Below are 22831 nucleotides of genomic sequence, written 5' to 3' on the forward strand. Positions count from 1 at the left end.
TTGCTCTATAACTGTATAGAGTTTTTATTTGGCCAAATGACTCTTTGTTCATTGTTCCAATCCTAGTATTATTTTTGCTCACGAACTACTATAAAGTTGCATTTGCGGCATGATACATACCAGACTGTATTCAGGAAGGAAAAGGAACATGGCATAAGTAGTAGAGATCGTGTGTCACGTTCCCTGATTGTTATTTCAGTTTCATAAGGTATACCCGGAGACAGATATTTACTTCTTCTTGCTTCCTTCTCAGCTTTGAAAATCAGCTGAACACATACTTTTGAACCTCTCCTGCCCAAATCCTTTTAAGCTTTTTTATTCACTCACTTGGTGAGCTCATTTCTTGGAAACGGGCTATTTTATATTCCCCCTGCAGTCTTTCCAGTGGCCTCTGCTTCCTCAGCAGGAAGCCGTCATTTAATCACCCACAGTGGGCAATCAAACGGGCTCCAAGGTATCCCCTTCCCAATCATATCCAGATGAGGGCTTTCTCCTAGTAGTAGAACATGCAGTCCTTGTTTGTTACTCTTCTGCACTCCTTCTGTTGAACTACCAAATTCTGTTAGTACTCCCACTTCACGTCCCTGGAGGGTTCACAGACCACGAACCCTCAAACAGAACAAAATACCAAGACGTTACAAAGGGGTGAGAATAAATTAAGACTTCCAGCCTCTAAATTCCCTAAAGAAATCCGAGGCCAAAGCCCACCCTCTCTCTCTCTCTCTCCAGCTGTAAAAATGATCACCTGGGCTCAGAGTCCCCCAACCGTGAAGAACGCAGATAAGGTGAAATACAATTACTGAGCACGAAAACATTTCAGAGTTGCAATCAACACTGGGCTACTTTCCAAAGAACGCCGAGCAACACAGAGGCCACATCATCTTTCTTTTTCAACCTAAGAGCCAGATAATTTTGCCTATTGTTGAAGAAGCCAGCCATTTCGCCTGAGCTACACTAGGAAGTGTTTCTCGATTTTGCTAACGTGTGGACTTTGGACTCCCAGGATTCCCCAGCCAGTCCTTGCGGGTCGCCCAGGTTGAGAAAGCAGCGGGAGGGCAGCCTTGGCTGGGACAGGAGGCCCTCAGCCGGGCCTTCGGGGTGCCCACCGGGGGTCCCACCACCGCCTGCAAGAGGCCCCTGGCTTTAACGGCCGGGCAGCGGGCAAGTCATCCCCTCCTCGCCCCTCTTGCAGTGTTTCTCAACCTTGACAATTTTAAGGCATGTGGACTTCAACTCCCAGAATTCCACAGCCAGCATTGCTGGCTGTGGAATTCTGGGAGTTGAAGTCCACATGCCTTAAAATCGTCAAGGTTGGGTTAGAGACTCCCGGGCAGGGCCCCAAGGCCCCCGCCAGCCTCCCCAGCAGGAGCCCGGAAAGAAGCTGCTTTCTGCCCCCCGGGAGGAGGGGGGGTCTCCGCGCCTCTCCTCCCTCCCGGGCCAGGCTCGCTTCCCTTCCCCCTTTGCAACCAGTCAAGCGAGGGGCGTCCCAAGGGCGGGAGGGCCCCTCAGCGAGCCGGAGCCCGGATCCCACGTGAGGACGCGGCGCCCTGGAAACCGTGGCCGCCCAGCTTGGGAGGGACTCGGCTGCGGCCACGCGCCCCCCCCCCACCCCGACCCCTGGCGCCGCGCCAGCCGGGTCCCCCGCGGCCGCTTCCTTACCCGCCGGCGCGGCCACGCCGCCCTCCATGGCCTCCGAGCGCCGCCTCAGCGCCCCCGCGCGTGCGTGACGTCACCGCCGGGCCGAAGGAAGGAGCCTCACGCCCCCCCGCCCCGCGCCGCGCGCCAGCGCAGCGGACACGGCGAGCGACGTCGCACCTGGACCTCCGGCCGAGCTCCGCTGCTGCCCGCGCGCGGCCAATGATTGGTCCCACGCCGGTCCCGCCCCGCTTCCCCGCCCACCGCTTCCGACCAATGGGGCCGCGGAATGAGCCCCGGCCGCCCGCCTCCTCCGTTTCAACTTCTTTCTGCGCCGTTCTATCCCCGCCCCTCGTTCAGCCGGGGAGCCAATCGGCGCCTGCCGTTTCCCCCGCCGCACGTGGCGGCGATGCGACCGACGGTCACTCGCGAGTGAGCGCAGAAGCTCCGGGCGGCTCGAGTTCTCACGATGCAGGTTCGGGCTTCGCCTGCATCCCCGGCGGCGGGGCTTTGCGGGCCTCGCCTGGGGCTCGCTCCAGTGGCGGAGATTCTTCGGGCGAAACCACGGGACGCCGGGTCCGACTCGCGTTTGCCAATGACCGCGTCGTGGGAACACGCTCGGCAGGTGCGCGGAGCTTGCGAGACAGGGAGGCAACGGGGCTGCTGAGCAGCTCTCGCGCCTTCGCCAATCCAAGTTCGTGCCCAGCCACGAATCAGCGCGGAAGCGGTTACTTTCGCCTTCGCCGCCCAAGAATGAAGCAACGTGAAGCGGGCCACGGTTGCTGCGACGGCCCTGCTCGGCCGGCGGAAAGCAAGGGGCGAGGGGACAGACCCGGACGCTTCAGCCCTAACGACGTGGACGATCCAGCCGGGGGGCATGCCTGGTTCTGCGCTCCAGCCGCCGGGCTGAAGGTCCGAGGTGAATCGCAATGGGAAGCCCGGGCGTCCACCCGATGGTCAGGGAGCCGAGCCACGCAATGGGGCTCCACTTTCCTGGTGGCAGCGCCTCTCCAAACAATTTGCAGGAAATTAACTCCACGCAGCAGTAAGATAATGTAAAAAGGTGTTTATTCAGACTTTCACAACAGTGAAAATTAGTGAACAGCAGTGTTGCACAGTGGTACCATACTTTGCTGACCACAAGCCAAGAGGAATCTGAATAGATGGTGTGGAGAAAAAAAAGGGATACAAAGAGTGTGGGCAGGGAGGCCTTTTAAAACCAGAGGAAATCCGGGGAGGGAGGGTCTGCTTATCAAGCAAACATGAGCCAGAAGCCCAGAATCAGCTGCTGCAATTCAGCCAAAAAGTTTTTCAGATGCCACCAATTCTGTTCCCCCCAAAGGCAGACAAGGCCGAAATAACCCCACCACCAAAGACCGTGGACCTTGGCCAGCACAACCGATCTAACAGTCAACATCTGACATTTCAACACTATCCCAGCCATTTGACCATTTGTATAAGACTGATTTTAGAAAGACAGCTTTTCCAGTTTGATGATCTTTCTAGGAAAGGGAGAAATAAAAGTTACTTGTATTACAATGCAACTGAATGTTTTTTTGTTGACAGTAGGTGGCACTGATCTTCATTCAAGGGATGGAGCCTTCTTGTTGCCAAGTCCGATTTTGTTGATAGAAGAGAATTTGGGCCACAAGAAAATTCACATTTGGTATCTGACTTCGGTGAAAGGAAACGGTGGTGACACGCATCTCACTCTTGAGATTGCCAACCTCACCCCCCACATCACGCTTACAGAAAAATAAACCTCGACATCAGTGGGGTCTGACTAGCAAGTCTGTTAACATCCAGAAGATCAAAAGGATTGCAAAATAAATGCACCCTTACAAGAATATTGGCAGTCATTTAAGTGAGAGGTTTGCATCCTGTGGGCCCAAAAGATTCTGCCACAACTTTTTAAAAGCGTGATTCCTCTTCCACCCCTTCTGTAAAGAGTTCTCCAAATGCACCCAGTACCATCATGTGAGATGCTGTGCAGCTAAAGCACTGTTCAAACCACCTGCTGCATTGGGCCCATGATTACCCTTCAAAAAAACACGTCTTTGGTCATTTGAAAAAGCTCACACACCAATGGTCCCTTGGCCACATGCAAACTGTTTAAGCAGAATTCCCTGTTCTTGTAAAAAATGTACAGATTTATTCCCATTTGTGTAATAATCGTTACTTTGAGTTGGGGAGGCCTCAAATACTCAAGTGAATTACCCCTGTAAGAGACTATCCTATACTCCTCCCGGTTAACCTATCCCAAATATGGAAAAAAATGTACATTTCGGGGAGGAGATGTATCTAAATAAGAACAACAGCTGAAATTATGTCTACCTAAATTAAAAGTTGATAGCTGCTACAAACCCTTTAAAACACTGCTTTTATCAGCAAGGAAGTGTGCTGCATGACAGCCAGCAGCCCCTCCAAAACCCTGAGATGATATTCCCTCTCCCCCGCCCCGCCCAATTCCAGTAAATTTAGATATGCTACCGTTTTAGATTAAAAAGTCTTTTATCCTTTCATTTTTGTGATTGCTGGAAAAACAAAGATGGTCTTTTATCACTTGGGTATGTAACAGCAGGAATGGGACACAATCCTCTTCAGCCAGATGTCTTATTTATAGAAGATATTACTTGGAGTCAGTTGGCTTTTGAGCAAGATGTACAGTTGGGTTCTGAAGTCCCCTGGTCTCCTTCCTCTCACTGCTCGAGACACAAGATAGTGGGGGGTGTGACAAGAGGTTCCATTGCCAGCCACCATGCCCAATTCCCTTTGGAGCAGCATCTCTTCCAGATATTTGGCACAAGATTCAAACACTCCTCACTGAGATACAGAGCTCAAAGCTAGGGTTGCAGTTCCAGCCAGATCCTGGCTGTGTGAGATACAGCTGAGCTTCAGAGAACTTCCAAAAACATTAACACCATAGTTCTGGAAAAATAAGAGAGACTCCGTCTCACAAAGACACCAGTGGCTTTTAGGAGCCCATCAGTAGCTGAAGAATTGGACACCGAGAGGCAGACAGGGAGACAAGCAGCAGTCTGTGGCCGGTTCAGAGTTCTGCAAGGTATGGAGCAAAGTTAAGCTATCAGGAGCCAGAACATGATGACGAGGGCCACGAACAGGAAGAGGCGAGAGAGAAACTGCTCGTCCACATACTGAGGAGTCCCTGGGACAGCTAAGGAAAGAAAAAACAAAGCACAATTATCAGCTTTCTGTTAGAATTTACAAATGGAACGTTATGTTTTTCCGCTCTAAGTGTGGAATCAGACTCTAAAGCTTTTTTTATTAGAAAGCTTCCCAGAAACCTTAAAATGGACAGTCCCTAAAACTGTCTTGTCTTCTTTGAAACAGATGCGCTTCAGCAGGACCAGGCCTTTGTGCATGAGCTGTTCAGGAAGGCCGTAAAAACAACCGGTGGAACAGCTTGCCACCAGAAGGTGTGGGTGCTTCATTACCGGAGGTTTTTAAAAAGAGATTGGACAGCCATTTCTCCAGAACGGTACAGCGTCTCCAGCTTGGACAGGAGGTTGGAGTAGAGGACCTCCAACATTCCTTCCATCTCTACTATTTTCTATTCTTCAGGTTTTGCAAAGATCTCCCAGAGGGGATGTCCCTGTTCTGCAGAGCTTGCTGGGACTCGTCAGATGGTGACTCTGAAGAAGGTCACATACAACAGAGATGCTCATTGGGCAAAATGAGTAGACGAGCGTTGATCAATAGTTAAGCAAAACAGATCAGAATGCAACGCCAGCCCAATTATGATTGGCCAGGCTAATTTTATTTAATCCCATACCTGGAGGGGGGCGGCCATCATTTATATTGAAGGCTGTAGCAAATATGCCAAACGGAAACGCTCCAATTCCAAATGACATTTGGAAGCCTCCATCACCAAACCCAAAACCCTGGAAACCCTAGAAACAAACAAACAAAAACTGATCAACTTGCATATATAGATGTCCTAGTTCACAAACTAAAACCTGACTGGTTGCAGTCTCTTTCAGCAGATTAGAGGGACTTCCAATTGTGCGCTGTGAGAACATGATGAGCTGAAAGCAGCATCCCAGACCAGACTACTTTATGGACCTGGCTCCATTTCCCTTCCAATAGAAGGGAATAAATATAGCTCAGTGATGAACTGTGGAGGTGTTGGTGCTCTTCAAGCTTGGTGGTTTGCTTGTAGACATTTCATTGCCCAACTAGGGAAACATCATCAGTGCTTCTTTGGCCTTGCCTCCTTCCAGTCGGGTAGCAATTATTTTCTGCCATCCTTCTACTCCATTGTACCTTGCAGAGATAAGATTTTATCCAGATAGATTGGCTCTGGATACTCCACAGAAATACAGTGACAGGAGATTCGTTCAAGGCTTTGTAGTAGGAGAGCTGTGTTAGTCCATGGTAGCAAAACATTAGGAGCGTGTAATCCCTTTTTCAACAAACACATTTTATTAAATTTTGTTTCATTAAATGGGTTCTTCAGAAAAGGTGCTGCAGACTCCTGATGCTTGAGCTGCAGCTCATGAAAGTTTATGCCTTTAACAGAATTAGTTAGCTGTGAAAGGTGCTGCCAGACTCCTGATTTTCACGGCTTTGTTATTTTATTCCCATGTGATCTTTTGGGGTGCAAGAGTGTAGCGTGTTTCCAACTTAAATTTAGCAAGTTGGCGGCCTGCTAGCTCACCCAATATTTAAGAGATGAGCAAGATCGTTCTTTGCTGGTCACAGGTCACAAAACCTGCCTGAGCAACCTGAGCCTATCCCCAGAGCAAAAAGGGTCCGAGGATCAGAGATCACCTCCAGGCTGGGCAAGGCAGCCTGTGCGCTTTGCCACAAGAGCTTCAGGCAGAAGCCATGCCAAAAAGGCACCCTCCACCTTCAGCACCTGATTCAATAAGGCATTGGCTCTCCGGGGAATAGACGAACAAAGTGCTCCTTAATCACCCCCAGCAGAGCTGCTTGTTGGATGAGAAAAAGAGCAGAGAGCAGCCTCTGGAGGCTCCCGCCGACTTGCATGGAAATAGGCAACTCTTTCATCAGGCCAGGTAATCCCTCCAACTTGGGGCTACGAAAGGTTAAAATGGCCCATTTTCTCCAGAGTCTGCTATTTATAAAGTCAGCATTCACAATCTCTTTGGACACAACTTGCTGCACCTCCTGCAACTGCAGGCTAACTTGATGCCCACCATATTTTAAGGCTGGGTTTTTTCCAACCTTGGCAACCTTAAAACTGGTAGACTCCCAGAATTCTGAAATCCCTGTCTAAAAGCCACTGCCTAAATCAGAGGTGTCCAACCTCAGCAACTTTTAAGATTTATGGACTCCCAACTCCCAGAACTGGGGGATTCTGGGAGTTGGAGTCCAGAAGTCTTAAATTTGCCAAAGTTGGACACCCCTGTTTTAAGGGCAGTCGTACGGCAGCTCGGAGTTTGCAAAATGTACACCAGAGCATTATTCCTACCAGCGGTTTAACTCTCTCTACAGAAAATGGCCATCCAAGATTGGTCTGGTTTAATCTGGCTCGCAAAGACCTGCAGCAGACAAGCCTGAAGGGGTCCAGCCTTGCAGCATTTTCCCTCTGTAATTCTAAGAAGCACAAGCCTCTCCCAGATTCTGTGTTACTCACCCCTCTATTTTCTGGCTCGGGTCTCTGGCCTTGAGGTCGAGGTGGCGTTTTCTCCCTGCAAGATACAATTCATTACGGGGGCTTAATGAGGGCATCTAGCAGTTGACTTGGGGCCCCAATGGGGAACCATCACACTGAAGGTGGCTGATCGACTAACAGCAGCTCCCACCTCTCCCCTGAACGTTCTCTTCCCTTCCTCCCCATCTTTTAGTTATAATCTGTATTTTGTTGCAATTTTATTGTGGAGGGAGGGGGGGAGGGAGGGTGTGTGTGTGTGTGTGTGTGTGAGAGAGAGAGAGAGAGAGAGAGAGAGAGATGGATGGATGTTGCAAGCTGCCCAGAATCTCCTTGTAGCAAGATGGGCAGCAAAAAAATTTAATAAATAAATATTGTTGAGGCCCAGCGCCTCCTTCTCCCTCCGGGCCCTCCTTTTCATCATCTTAATAGCCAGACAGCTGCAGCATTTCTACCCCTGTGGTGAGAAAGCATCAATCAGTGTACAGAGATTTCCACCTCCATGTCACCTGTCTTCTTGGTTTTTAGTTTCTGGTTTAATCTTAATTTCAATGGTTTTGTATCCTTTACCTTTTCATCATTTCATAAGCCACCCAGAGTCACTGCAAAGTGAGATGGGCAGCATATACATTTAATAAATAAATAGTGCCTGAATAGTGCAGAAAAGAAACTAGATTTTGCTTGGGGATAGAACACTGAAGCATGGCCAAAATTACTGGGCTGCTCCTGCCAATGATATATTACTGGAAAATCCAGAAGAATGTATCCTGATCTCCACATATCCTGCAAAAATCCCCTAGTGCAGGGGTAGGCAACCTTGGCTCTTTTATGACTTGTGGACTTCAACTCCCAGAATTCCTGAGCCAGCATAGTGAAAGCCATCCAGACAAACAACTCCTTCCAAACATCTGTTCCCCAGTTGGACGCGTCAGATCACCCTCTCACTGTTCCAGAAACACCCAGAATAGGGATTGGCAACCTTTCCAGGCAGGTAATTTGTTGACTAATGGCCCAAACATTACAACATTCTGCACACCTTGCAGAAGAACATGCAAATGTTCCTCAAGAGAGTTGCAGATCTGGCTGCCACAAAGCCAATCACAGGGTGTTCTGTCCCAGCCTTGTTAAGCTCACAAGGAGAAACTCTCTTCCAACAAGCAGGCTGGAACCGCAAGAAAAACCAAACCCTTTTATTCTCATAGACCTGAGTCAATGTCCAAGGCAAACAAAACACACTTCACTGAAACTTGATTCCTTAACACAAATGGTTGCCTTCAGCAGCCAGCACCTCCCACACCTTCCCTTTTATTATGCAGCCAAGGCGGGGCTTCCTAATGCCTTCTCCTTTGCCTTTGGAGCCGCCCCATTGCATTCCTCTGTCCTACTCTCTTTTCTTGCGGGCGTTTTTGTGCATCCTGGATATCTCCCAGCTGTGAGTCATCACTGTCCAACTCAGACTCCCAGGACAGCTGTGTCTCAGCCTAAGTGCAGTAGAGGGGCCAGCTTCTCGTCAGACTCTAAGTCTTGGAGCTCATCAGAGCCTTCCTCTGACTCTGATGTCCCTCCAGGCCCCTCCTCCTCCTCCTCCTCCTGATTCCCCAGACTCAGCTGCCAGTTCCACTGGCTGACGAGGAATCACAACACAGGGAGACCAGGCAGACACCCATGTCCTGAAAATGGTCTTACTGGAGGTGCACAGAAACCCAGCAAAGTTCACTCCAGGGATGCAGAAGCAGCTTCCAAGCCTACTGTAGCATCCATCAGGAGACCCCTCCATGTTTCAACAGACCCTGGTCATGAGAACCCTACACAGGCTAGTATGAGCTATGTATGAGTAGGGTCTAGAAAAAAGCCATTCAAGAAAACCATTAATGATGGTCTTCTGAAAGAATCCCAATAAAGTCCTAAAAAGACAAAAATCCTCCTGGATACCAGTTTTTTCAATTGTTATTTCTAAGTTCCAAAGAAGGCTTCCACTATTCAGTAATGCAGCTGCCTATGACAGACTTGGACTATGACCTGTAAAGCTTATGTAATGCTAAATTTGTCCATCCTTAAGATTCCTTCTTTACTATCCTACCAAGATAGGGAGAGGATGGGAGGAGAAATCCCCAGAATCAAGCTTGACAATCTTTTGCTTGTTGCTTTTTGGCCTGTGAGCCTCTGGGGTAGACACACCAAAATAAAGATCTGGAACACTATGTCCCAACTCCAGCTGCATCATGTGAAGCTACACAGGACACACACACACACACCCCAGAATGCTGTGGCCGGGAATGGGCAGCACATAGAGCAGTGATGGCGAACCTTTTAGAGACCGAGTGCCCAAACTGCAACCCAAAACCCACTTATGCATCGTCGGGTGCCGGGTGGGCGTGGCCCATTGGGTGGGCGTGGCTGCAGTGGTAACAGCAGACTGGGTGGGACTAAAAAGTTCAGTCAATCAATTCCAACTTTGCAAGATCTTTTTTCCCCCTTTTGAAATTGATTGAACCTTTTTTTTTTTTTTGCACACGGCAGCGGAGGCCTAAAGCGAAAAGGTTTTATAAAACCCAGCTGAAGGCCTAGGACTGGGGCGATGGCGCGCGTGCCCACAGAGAGGGCTCTGAGTGCCGCCTCTGGCACCCGTTCGCCACCACTGACATAGAGTGCCGCCTCTGGCACCCGTTCGCCACCACTGACATAGAGCAACTTATGACCAGTAACAAACATTGGAATGGTGAGATTCTTACAGGTAAGAAAAGGTTGCCGAAACCTGAAGACTAAACCTGAGTCAAGAGTAGGCAGCCAGGTTTTCTTCCATGAATTCCACTTGAGTAGACTTTGAAAGCAAAAGACTGTTCCCAGGAGAGGCCGTCTTACCTGGGGTCCTGCTGTCCGGTGCTGCCCCTTCCATAAAGTGGTATAACTTTATCACGGCTGATTCCTGCTTTGCATACAGGACACACCTGTCTGTTTGGCCTGGTCTCCAGCCACTGAAAGGCAGAAAAGAGGAACGGCATCTGGTGAAAACCTGGACTACAACAGAAGAATGCCTTGCATCTCCCAGGCCTCGGGGTAGGGAGTCTGTGGGACCCTGGGGTGGTTGCTAGTTGTGTGGCCTGTGTGGGCACCTGGGTTCTTCTTGATTTTTCTATTTTAAGCATAATCACTTAGGAGCCATCCAGAGTCATTTTGGAATTTAGGACCTTCTAAATCTACTAAATAAGTAAAAAAATAAAAAACATAGAGTTCTGCAAAGATGCCAAGATATTGGCTTTACAGGTAATCCTTGTTTAGTGAGTACAATTCGGACTGGCAACATGGTCCTTAAGCAAACTGGTCATTAAGTGAAAAAGAAGGTGACCATGACTGCACTTATGATGTTACTTCAGGTTTCCTCTGCTTTATAGCATCAGATACAATCTCAAACGACTGAGAAAAGGGCAAATCCTACAGCCCCTTTTTCTCACTCCCCCACTCTTTGGAGAGGAAGGGATTACAAGAGACTAAGTCAGCACACGATAGGAACGCACATGGAAAGGAATGCACTGGTGTTTAGGAGGCAAACAAAAGCCTTTAGTGTGAAACTGACTAGGATCCTGTCAATTTCAGGCTGCAGCTGCAAGGCCCTAATCAAGGTCACAGAGCTGAGCTTGTTAACTTGCTGCCCTGCAGAGAAAAGCCGCTCAAGAAGAGACAGCTTCTTTAGACAATCTCTGGGGGTGGGGGGTGGGAAGAAAAAAAAGGGTCAGGCGTAGGACAATAGGTGTTACCTGACTGTAATGGTGAACAGGGACTGAGATCGTAAACGTGGGCTTTGGTCACAAAGTTACTTTCACATTGTAGCTGAATGGTCATTATGAGGACTGCCAGTACTTTTTGCAGGGTCCAAAGTGTCCAGCTCTTTCCCTCCCACAGAGCTCCCAACACTGTAAAATAATCCTGGACAGAGGCTTGGCACTTCCATAATTTTTGTTGTTGTTAGTTGCGAAGTCGTGTCCGACCCATCACGACCCCATGGACAACTTTCCTCCAGGCCTTCCTGTCCTCTGCCATCTTCTGGAGTCCCTTTAAGCTCACGCCTCCTGCTTCAGGGACTCCATCCAGCCACCTCATTCTCTGTCGTACCCTTCTTCTATTGCCCTCAATCTTTCTCTTACACTGTTGGGATTATGGAGGGGAGGAAAGCAACCAATCATTCATCCTCAAGCCTCTCACCCATTCAATGGGAGATGGGTCAGCGCCTTTTCGCACATTTCAAACTAAAGATCAAGAGACACCAACAATCTCAATGTCTGCCAGGCCCAGCCCGGGAACGACATAGAGCAATCCAGGCAAAGTTCAGTTTTTGTTCATACCAAATAGACAGAATCTTGCCAGACGAAATCTTTGCTCTCTCGCACCCGAGTACCCTGGGAGATTCCTACCGTGTTTTCCCTGAAAGTAAGACCTACCCTGAAAATAAGCCCTAGCTTGATTTTTTTTGGGGGGGGGCTAATATAACCCCTACCCCAAAAATAAGCCCTAGTTTTGGGGCGAGGTGCACACCTAAAAATCAAGCTAGGGCGGGTGTGTGCGGGAGGTGGAGCTGCCCCATGCACCCCGCACCTACTTACTGTTGCAGCCTCCCTCTCCTCACCAGCCCACTTCTTCTGTGGCGTCCCCAGGCCTGCATTTCCCCGTCAGAGGCCTTTCCGGAAAGGCCTCTGCAGCCAAGAACCAAACTACGGATTCAATCCATACCTCGTTTCTCGGCTGCAGAAGCCTTCCGGAAAGGCCTCCAATGGGGAAATGCAGCCGGTGCTCCATTTTCAGCTGCAGAATGAAGCTGCAGAAGAAGTGGACCGGCTGGGTGGGGCTGTTGATGCTGGAGGTGAGTGGAAAAGACACACTCACACACACACACACACACACCTGAAAATAAGACCGGGTCTTATTTTCGGGGAAACACGGTAAGAGCTGCTATTCTAACTCTTCCTCACCTCCTATCCATCTCCGAGCTCTTTTCTTACCTCCCTCTTTGGAATGTGCTCCCTCCTCCATGTGAAACTGTTGCTTCACTGTAGTCCATCACACCCCCTCCCCCTCCGTAGGCACACTCCACCACAATATCTCGCCTTTCTTACCTGAAAGTTCACAAGATCCTTAGGTGAGAGCATCAAAATCTCATCAAAGACCCAATGTTTCAAAACGCTGTGTTATCCGCTGGGGCTGGGAAATGTGACTTAAGCCCACCATATATTCTAAAAGGAGTCCCCTAAGAGCATCTAATCTACCATCCGAGGTATTAATCTAACCTACCTCACAGAATGGCAGAAAGGATAGCCAGAATATATCCTGAATGCTCATTGTTACTAAACAGTAGATCTCATCGCCACTCATCCCTTTCCTACCAAGCCCCCAAACAGAAGGTTGCCAACAATTGCATGGTTAACACTAATTACCAAACAGAGTTGCCTTGGGGAGGACGCACAATCCATTTAGAAAGGGAAAGGCATACTGCACCTTCCCAGAGTCCCTTGGGAAACCAAGAAGGTGGATTGGGTAATAACCAAAGCTGATGAAAGACAAAGCAAAGCAGAACCAGCCTTACCTGGTGTAAACAAGGCCAACTGCAGGGATTCCCAAAGTGATTTGTTCATAAAGTAGAATGTCCACAGAGGTAGCAGTGGGGGAGAAAAATCAACACACACACACATTAGATGTGTACAATCAGAAACCTGGAATCCAGCTCTCAGATGATACAGATTCGACTCTCAGACAATACAACCCCAGTATTTCAAAAGGCAGCAACAAAAGCAGGATTTTCCTGCTTTTTTAATAGCTGGTCTTTCCATGTATACCAGACATGTCAACGTATTGGGATGGTTTTGCCATTGCCGGCAATGGGGTGGGCGCGGCTTCTGGATGATGCATCCGGCCCGCGGGCCGGCAGTTTGATACCCCTTGTATACAAACCAGCATAGAGATTTCTTGAGCTAAGGGACTCTAAAATGGAACTCCCCTTACTCAGAAAGCATGAATTGAATTCTGCATAACTGAATTCCGAATTAACTGAATTCTGTAGAATAAAGAAAAGAACGTGACTGACGAACAAGTCCCACCCCCAGGAAATAGAGTGCAATACACAGCCTGAATAACAAAATGATAGCACACACAGAAAAAGACAGGATTTCTTGCTCTGATAAGTCTCAGAAGACAGGTGGTCTCAAATCTTGGATCATCAGCTGGGCAGATTCTTGGATGCATTCTCACATTACCTACAGCTGTTCCACTAATGTCACTAAGGTATTTCCACCCCTGTTAACTGCAGGTCCTACTTATGGAAATCCAGGATTAGTTAAGATAGGATGTTTTTATACTTATGTGAAATGTTATACCCTGGCCTGGCGGAACCTGCACGTATTAAAAATGCCCTCTAGGAACTCCTGTTTTGTAACCCAGAGTTTGGCCCATTGTCTTCTCCACACTTTCATAGCTAAAGCTCATGGTCATTATGCCGAGAGAAAACCAGAAAGTCTAGATTTTTGTGGCTGGATTTGGAGCTTAGGTACAAGATGGTTCATTCCATCTGCTTTAAATTCAACCAGTTTTATTTTAGAAAAGGTAAGAGACAAATGTAAACTGAAATATTAATTCAGAGTGAATAAATGCAATCACAATTGTACGGATGCTGTCAAAAGCCTCTTGGCTGCAACTAAGCAACATCTGAAATTCAGGTTCCCAACAAAGCTATTTCTGAGGATGTGACAAAAAAAAATGACAAGAATGAGACAGGCAGTATCTAAATCTGATAAATAAAAATAAAATAAATAATGCAGGAAGCCCTCTTTTTCTAATTTCAGCTATTGGATTACCTCCCCCATTACTGTCAATGCGGCCCCAATTTCATAGTTAATTTACCTACAGTTTAACCCTGGTTGCATGAACAGTAATTAGCTGTGCTCACACATGGTTTACAAAAAGCTAGATTTGCACAATATGCTGAGCCAAAGTCAATCAAGCCACATTATGCTTTGGCATAGTATGAAAATCCAGCCGGTAATTAACAGCTTATTAGGGGCACAAGATGGCAGCTCACAGATGAAATGCGGGTTTTGCAAACAGAAAGCCCCCGTTTGCTCAGAGCCTTGGAGAACCAGATTATGCCGAGTGTGACGAGTTGAGGGTCTCCTAGAAGCAAAGCAGCACCCCTAGCCATGGACAGGCAAGTTCATCCTCTGCACATGTCTGTGCCTGCCCCACATCCTCACATTTCAGCCCAAGCTCTCTTTGCAACAACTGACACCCGGCAGCAAAAGTTGCTGGTCTGCTTTCAAGGGTTTTTGAGCAGGATGGTTTCCCAGGAACTGTATCGCATCCAACCCTTAAAACAACTCCAAGACGAAAAGGTGGGCTAGGATGGAGACACAATTCCATTGGTTCTACGGACACGGCAAATGGGCTACCTCCAGAGCCACAGCTGGGATTAATACCAGAAATCGTTTCTCTTTCCTTAGCCCATTCCCTTCGCAGCTCCACCCTTGATGCATTCTCAAGGATTGAATGGTGTCATCCAGCCCTATGGGGAGCAAGTCAACTGCTTGGGGGGTCCGTCCCTGACCACTTTAAGGCTTGGGGACTTCAACTCCCAGAATTCCCCATGCTAGCTGGGGAATTCTAGGAGATGAAGTCTACAGGGCTTAAAGTGGGCAAGGTTAGATGTCCCTGATGTAGAATCAATAATGAGTTTAAGACTTCAGCTTTACAATTCTCACCTGCCTTGTGCTGGACCAGCCAGTTAGCTTAAGAACTGTATGTTAGAACGTTTAGCATTTAAGGGGTTAAACGCTGTTTCCTTAAGAGATGGCTTATGAGTAATGTAGTTTTAGCAGTCAGTTAATCCTATAGTTTATCTAGTCAGTGGGAGAAGTTTCAAAGTTTATTTCAGTACTTCCTGGTTTTGGTGTATGTAAGAAGCCATTGTGAAGACAGACACGAGGTGATGTGTCCCATAAGAGCCATGGGGTGAGTCTACCATTAATTTTTCACCAGAAGAACGGAGAAGGTTTGTTCATCAGAAGAACTCTTCTTGACTGTAAGTTATTGTTTGAGATTCCTGAATAATAAATAATCTGAATATTATCCCGTTCTTTGGAGTTTATCTGTCTAAGAAGAGCAGGATTAAAGCAGATATCTTGTTTGGACCAGAACAGTGAAAAATTAATGGTAGACTCACCCCATGGCTCTTATGGGACTTGGACCAGAACATGCCTAATAAGGATGATATGGGGAAGGAAGAAGCAAGCGGGAGGCAGAGCCTTCAAAAGCCATGATTTTAAGTATTTGCTGCTGAAAACTGGGGGTGATACTGACCAGAAGAGGTGGCCACACAGACTGATCACAGCATCCTTGGCGGTGTCCAAACAGATGTTGCATTCGAATGTGCTGTCCTGACCAGTACTGTCTCCGTTGCTGCTATTCCCACTGGTCCCACCAGCACTGGAACTTTCTGTGGAAGCTGAAGCCGCAGGTCCTTTGCTGGCCATTTTTTGCTTCCAGTTAGGAAGTCTGTGGGAAGCTGAATCCTGGCAAAGCAAATAGTAATAATAAGTAAGAGTAAGAACCAGAACTGAAAAAAAATCATCAAATGATTCAAAGTGCAGATTTTGTGCGAAGAAATAGAAGAAACGGTAGATCATGTACTTGGCTGGTGTAAGAAGATTGCACAAACTGATCATAAGCAACAACATGACATAGTCACCAAAATGATTCATTGGAGCACCAGTAATGAAAAAAAATGGTGGGAAGTAGCTGAAAAGGTAGTAAAAAATGAGCAGAATGAAATATTGTGAGATTTCCAAATTCAAGCTGATAAAATCTTAGCTCATAACAGTTCAGAGTTAATTATGTTTGGAAAAAAACCAAGTCTGGATAATTGATGGGGCAATACCACAGGAAAGTAGAATAAAAGACAAAGGACTGGAGAAGATCACAATATATCAAGATCTGAAAACAGAAATTGAAAGATTGTGGCACAAACCAGCTGTGGTGATTTCAAGGATTATTGGCACACTTGGGTACCATAGCAAAAACTCTTGGATGGCATTTAGAAAATCTGTACACTGACAAAATTTTCATCTGTCAATTGCAAAACGCCACACTCCCTGGATCCACATATATACTATGCCAGTTCATTGCAACATCCTAGATTCTTGGGAAGAACTTGATGTGTACAAAGGCCAACATCAGTGAATGAATTAGCAGCTGTCACTTCACCTTGTTGTGAACAGACTATAATAATATTAATATTATTAATGGACATGGCAGTAACCTGGAAACAGTAGAATAAAGGAGAAAGAACTGGAAAAACCCCCCACAAAATACAAAGATCCGCAAATAGAAGAACCATTGTGGCAAAATAAAGCAAAGATAGTACCAAAAGTGATAAGTGCCTTGGGTGTAACCCCAAAACATCTGGAGCACCATGTCTATGGAGATTCTCACTAATCCTGGTCATGGTTGTCCCAAAGGTGCTTTTTCAAGCACCTTAACAGAAAAAGAAGAGAACAATAAACGAAGCAACGTCGTCATTCCATACATTTCAGGAATATCTGAAAAGCTCAGAAGGATCTTCAGCCAACACAACATATGTGCACATTTAAACCCAAGAATACACCAAAGCAGAAGCTTGTCCACCCCAAGGATAAAACACGCAGACACAAACTGAGCAACGTGGTATATGCAGTACAATGCAGTGAGCCATGTGCAGATCTGTACATTGGGGAAATAAAACAACCACTTCATAAACGTAGGGCATAACATAAGAGAACAAACCCATCAGGACAAGAGTCAGCAGTCCATCTGCATTTAAAAGACAAAGGCCACTCTTTTGAAGATAGCAAAGTTCATGTTTTGGACAGAGAAGATTGTTAATTTGAAAGAGGGGTCAAAGAGGCCATCTAGGTCCAAATTGAACAGCCCTCTCTCAACAGAGGGGGAGGGATACAACATCATCTATCTCCAGTTTACAACACAGTCCCTTCAGCAGTTCCAGGAAGGCTTCACACCCATTTGCACGACTCAGGTGACCCTGAGGACACAGACAAATCTCCAAGTGGCTTCAACGACATTCTAAAAGAATGCAAATGACCAGCTGTGTGCAAGGAATATACATCCTTCTATTCTGCACCATCCAGTCAGAGCTGAAGAAGCTTCTTGGATGAGAAGTGAAATGTCTTCAAAGAAAAGCAAGAAAGCCCAGTTGCCTCTTGAAAAAGCACCTTTGGGACATCTGGAGCACCACTTGAAGCATTGACAAAACCACTGCTAGTCAATTGCAAAAGGAAGTTTTGCTTGGAGCAGCTTACATCCTGTGAGGATACCACTAATATCATCAAAAAACAGTATCTGCCTATCCCAGGTCCTTGGTGGATAAAAATGCCAAATCCAGGCTGAACATCTGGCTGACCATGCAACCAACCATAATAATAATTCAAAACCACAATTATTTTGCTAATTATGCCCACAAGGAGAAGATACCATCAGAGGTTATACTTGTGCAATAAGAGCACCGATGACAGATCTTACGACTTTAGAACAGGCAAGAGAAATCCTGACAGATTAAGAAACAATCAAGTCTTAATATGAGAATAAGAATCCTGTGTATGCTTTTTATTCAAGGTGATTTCTGCCACAACACTGAACACAGCATTTCTAAATGCTCATTAGATTTCACTGTATGCATCGAGAGTCTCTGCATTATATAAATATATAATAAAAATTACATATCCATATGCTGCCCTTTCCAGAGAGCCCAGCAGAGCTTATCTGTGACAGAACAAAGCTGAAATATAGATTTAACAAAGTAGCATGAAAAAGAGATAAATTCTCTAAAATGTCTTAGCATTCAGTAAGATACGTACAAATCTTTAGAGAAAGAGTCTGGTAAATAACTTGTTAGGCAGGGAGACCAGTCAACAGCTTAAAGAAGGGTGGCAGGAGATCAGGAAGGAGAGCAGATCCTCAGAGGAAGAAAGAACACTTAGGGGTGGTTCCTGGATTGCTGGAGGAACAACCCAAATTCCACCATTCTGAACAGTTCACACAGGTAGGAGCCAACGCCAGTTAAACTGTTAGGTTCCCAAAAATCTGTCTGGGAACGTTGTGGTGGTTCTCCCTTCTGTGTTCCCCGCTTGCCCCAGGGGTAGATAGAATGCAACCAGAGAGACATCTCCTACCTTCTAAAACGGCCTGGACTTGACTCTCACTGGAGTGTCACGAAGCCAGTCTCCATTTTGAACTGCTCTGGCCTGAAGGAGTTTCAGGGTGCAAAACCTGAGCAGCCGGAACACAGAGTTCTTGGCTCCAGGGACGGAACAGAATTGCAAGTGGTACTAGCCGTAGCTCAGAAAATCTGTTGATTTTCTACTAGACAAGCATCTGCATCAGGTGTTTTTCCCCCACCTTTTCTGTTTTAATTCAGCAAAGGAAAAGAGCAGAGATGGAATATAAGTCGTACAAAAGGAAGCAGCAGTCTCTTGACCTAAGTCCTAAGACGAATGTTGGAATTATTTTAAATTCTTACAGAGTTATGCTGCAACACAGCAATCAGGTCTTAACATTTTTCTAGCAGGAAATAGATCTTTAAATCGGAGAAAATGGACTAAATTGAGAAGAACGTGGCACTAAATTATAGGCTACCCTTCTTTGTATTTTTCTGGCTTGAGGAAATTCCTCGTAGGGATTTCTACAGTGACAGATGCACCTGACAGATCTGAGTTCCATGCAGAAGGACTGAAAGAACCTGAAAGCCAAGAATTTTGTAATAACTATTTTTGAAGTTGCTACACTTAGAAACACTGCAATCTCAAGAATGCACTCGATACAGACTTAATATAACTTTAAGGACCCTTCACTACCTGTATTAACCTTAGTTAATTAAGATTTTTTTTCACTTTTCCAGGCCAATATCCATATATCTAACTCTGGCAAGCCACCCCAATGTGTTATAAGTGATCAGGTAAAAAAGGCTTTGAAAACCTGTTACACAACAGTCCCAGGGCTTAAGATAAAGGTAAATACAGGTAGTCCTCAAGTTACAACAACAAATGAGCCCAACATTTTTGCTGCTAAGGAAGCCATTTGCTAAGTGAGTTTTGCCCCATTTTACTAGCTTTCTTGCCACAGTTGTTAAGTGAATCGCTGCAGTTGTTAAATGAATCTGAACTCCACGCTGACTTCGCTTGTCAGAAGATCACAAAAGGTGATCACATGACCCCAGGACACGGCAACTATCGTAAATATGAGCCAGGTGTCAAGCGCCTGTATTCTGATCGCATGACCACGGGGATGCTGCAAGGGACGTAACAGTGAAAAACGGCCGTAAGTCACATTTTTCATTGCCACTGTAACATCGAACAGTCACTAAATGTACTGTTGTAAGTCGAGGACTCCCTGTATCAAGAAATCATGCGAGGCCTCAGAGCCCTTTTCCCAAGCAGCCCATCTTATTAAAAAAGCAGAAGCTTTGGTGAGCTGCAGCTCCCTTCATCATTTCCAAAGGGCAGCTGACTGATAACAGAACGGCCAACATCTTACACACTCAGTGCCAACATCTTACACACTCAGTGCCTCTAACGAAGCTGCAGCTCACCAAACATCTGCCTTTTAATAAAATGTGAAAGTCCCAAAAATGCTCAAGAACACACAGTAACACATCCCTCTGTAACAGTGAGATGGGCAGCATATAAATTATATAAATAAACAAGGCACCTCATGAAGAAAGCCAAAATGCTGCTAAAGGTGTTTTTTTTTTTTAATAACTGCTTAAATCTACTGATTTCTCTGTCTACAGAGGAAAGCTGAATTCTAGAAACTAGTTTCACATTAGGTTTCTCAATTCAACAGCATGACAATCTAAAGGATCGCTGGAACAGAGCTACAAGTTGGATTGTTCACCCACTAATAGGAAACGTGAGCTAGGTTTAGGCCGTCATAAGACAGGTTAGTTTTACTCTTCTGATGTGTAGATTGCATTAGGCAATCCTGCTTGGTACAAGAATTATTGCAAGATATATTTAGTTTTCACACAGAGAACACAAATGCATTCCCAGTCTCGCTTACGGCAATACACCCAAACCTACTCAAAGAAGGGCGCCCTTAGACTTTGCTACATCACCTGGAACAAGGCTGCTGCTCAAATCTTAGTTAGGTGATGTCCAAATTGAATCTACAGCCTTTTAAAGTCATAAAATACTGGGGGATATGGAGTACTTCCTTCATCTTGGCTAATATATTCAAATGAATACAGTAATAACAATAACCCCCTCCTCTGACCTGACTCACCCAAAGCAATCTCTGCTCACCTCCTATGCAAATATTTCCAAGAAAAACAAAAGCAGCAAAGAAGAAGTCTGTATCGTCTCTCAGCTCTGATGAAAATGTTCACGGACAGCCACAAGGAATCCAGGGAGACTTCATGCCCACAGCATCCACACAGAGAAGATCTCTATTTCAACAGATTTTTTTTTCATTCAATTACATCATGCAACAGGATGCCCCCAAAGGACAACATCACAATCTGCTAGCAAGCATCTAACAGACCCCGCTTTGCCAGCTCTGAGTTCTCTTTGGTGACGTCAAAGTGTGCAATTTGAATGAAAAAAAGGCAATACTGTAGGCAAACGTTAGCACCAACATTCACGACATCTTGTGCTTCCTTCCCACAGAAAAATATTCTCTAACCTTAGATATGGGACATTTTTTTAAAAAAATAATTAAATATTTAATTTAAATGTTTTGTTTCTGTGATTGAAGCTCCCAATGTGAAATCTCTACACCTATGTTACTGTTATTTGACTCTGGTACGTTAATTATTGCACGCCACTCAAAGTCCCTCGGCTGAGATGGGCAGCTATAGAAACTGAATAAATAAATCAATTATAGCCCTTCAAGCAATGAGTCTTAAAACCATTTTCTATGCAAGCCTATGATATATATTTGGAAATAAATTCAATTTGTTCATTGGAGTTTAGTTTTTAAAAAGAAACAAGGAAAAGGAGGCAAGTGGCATTATTCTTTAAATGCAATCTCTACATTAGCAGTAATTGATGTACAGTAATATGATCACTTACTTATATACCAGCAGCAAAACATTGTATTAGGCGAACCCTGTACAACTCACTTAGAAGCAAGCCAGCTAACTTTTAGAATGAGACTGGAAAAATCTTAGATGGCACACAAGCGTCTAAAATTTTTATTCTGAAAATATACAGTGCTCAAATATTTAGGCACCACCTGACTCTGGGTAGTTTCCAAAACAAGGAAAGCAAAAAACAATGATTTACATAAACAGCAACTGGATTTTTAAAGTGAACCTTAGAAATTCAAATATCCTACTTTGTCATAAATTGTACTATATTCTAAAAAAAATCCTAATACGTTTACTTGCAAAACTATTCTAAATGTTAACCTGGAAAATTAAGCAGTAATGAGACAATGCCCATAAACCACTTCCCACCAAAATATGCAAAGGGCTATCCGGGATCAAGTCCAAAAGCCTTGATCTGATGTCCATGCCCACGGACACACCCATGGCCGGCCAGCCATCCGTCAAGACAAACACGAGGCAGGATTTAGGCTTGTGGCTGATGGAATGGAGTGTTCCCTTGCTCGAATAGGAAGACCTATACTGAGAATATAAGGTATTTTATCGCATTGTGTGTTAATCAGGGCTGTGGAGTCGGTGGATAAATGTTCCGACTCTGACTCCGACTCCTCAGTTTTTTGTACTTCCGACTCCAACTCCGACTCCCCGACTCCGACTCCTCTGTATTAATATGCGAATGTATTTTATACATTCCATGCACATGAAAAGCATGCTTCTTCACGGTCACTTAACGTGCTCGTTTTGCGGTTACGTGAGGCACTGCATGCATTGGTCTTTATTCTTTCAATAGAGAAGTCATTAATTATAACTTTTTGTGAATTGGGACATTTAAACTTGCTTTTTTTAAAATTCCAATCTAAATTTAGTAGGAGTCGGAGTCGGTGCATTGTTTGCCGACTCCGACTCCAGGTACCCAAAATTTCCTCCGACTCCTCGACTCCGACTCCACAGCCCTGTGTGTTATATTATCATCTTCTTCCGAACATTTTTGAGTCGTTGTGTGGGTGCTTGTGGGCGCTCCATCACCGGAGGTTTTTAAGAAGAGACTGGACAGCCCCTTGTCTGAAATGACATAGGGTCTCCTGCTTGAGCAGGGGGCTGGACTAGATGACCTCCAAGGTCCCTTCCAGCTCTATTCGGATATATATTTTCCCCAACAGGGTGCAGTGCTGGTTCTCTTTCCCGGATCCACCGGCCGCTGACCCCCACTGACTGCCACAGGAACGGATCCACCGGCTTTCTCCCTGGAGGCTGACCATCGGCTGCCGGAGGGCCCGGCCCGAAGCCGCCCACCGTCTCCTCCTCATCGCAGGCAAGATGAATAAAACAAAGATCACGAACTGCGTCCCGCGCATGCGCTGCTTTTCCACTTCAGCGATCGGTCCCAACCCCTTTCTGGGGGCCTCCTTTCCCCGCCCCGCCCCCTCCCC

General features: G+C 46.0%; 1 protein-coding gene across 1 annotated transcript in view; it reads right to left on the reverse strand.

Moving 5' to 3' along the window:
* Window positions 1-2694: 2694 nt before the first annotated feature.
* Window positions 2695-22831, reverse strand: part of RNF185 (ring finger protein 185) — a 20452-nt gene continuing 315 nt past the window's right edge. Inside the window, exons 2-7 of the mRNA XM_015822656.1 lie at window positions 15608-15819; window positions 12846-12864; window positions 10133-10245; window positions 7256-7310; window positions 5429-5546; window positions 2695-4810 (exon numbers count right to left, since the gene is read on the reverse strand). Of these exons, the coding sequence (XP_015678142.1) occupies window positions 4713-4810; window positions 5429-5546; window positions 7256-7310; window positions 10133-10245; window positions 12846-12864; window positions 15608-15780 (576 nt within the window). The 5' untranslated portion in view covers window positions 15781-15819 and the 3' untranslated portion in view covers window positions 2695-4712. The remainder of the gene's footprint in view (window positions 4811-5428; window positions 5547-7255; window positions 7311-10132; window positions 10246-12845; window positions 12865-15607; window positions 15820-22831) is intronic.

Source organism: Protobothrops mucrosquamatus, unplaced genomic scaffold (assembly GCF_001527695.2).
Source record: "Protobothrops mucrosquamatus isolate PMUCROS unplaced genomic scaffold, P.Mucros_1.0 scaffold1634, whole genome shotgun sequence".
Classification (NCBI taxonomy): domain Eukaryota; kingdom Metazoa; phylum Chordata; class Lepidosauria; order Squamata; family Viperidae; genus Protobothrops; species Protobothrops mucrosquamatus.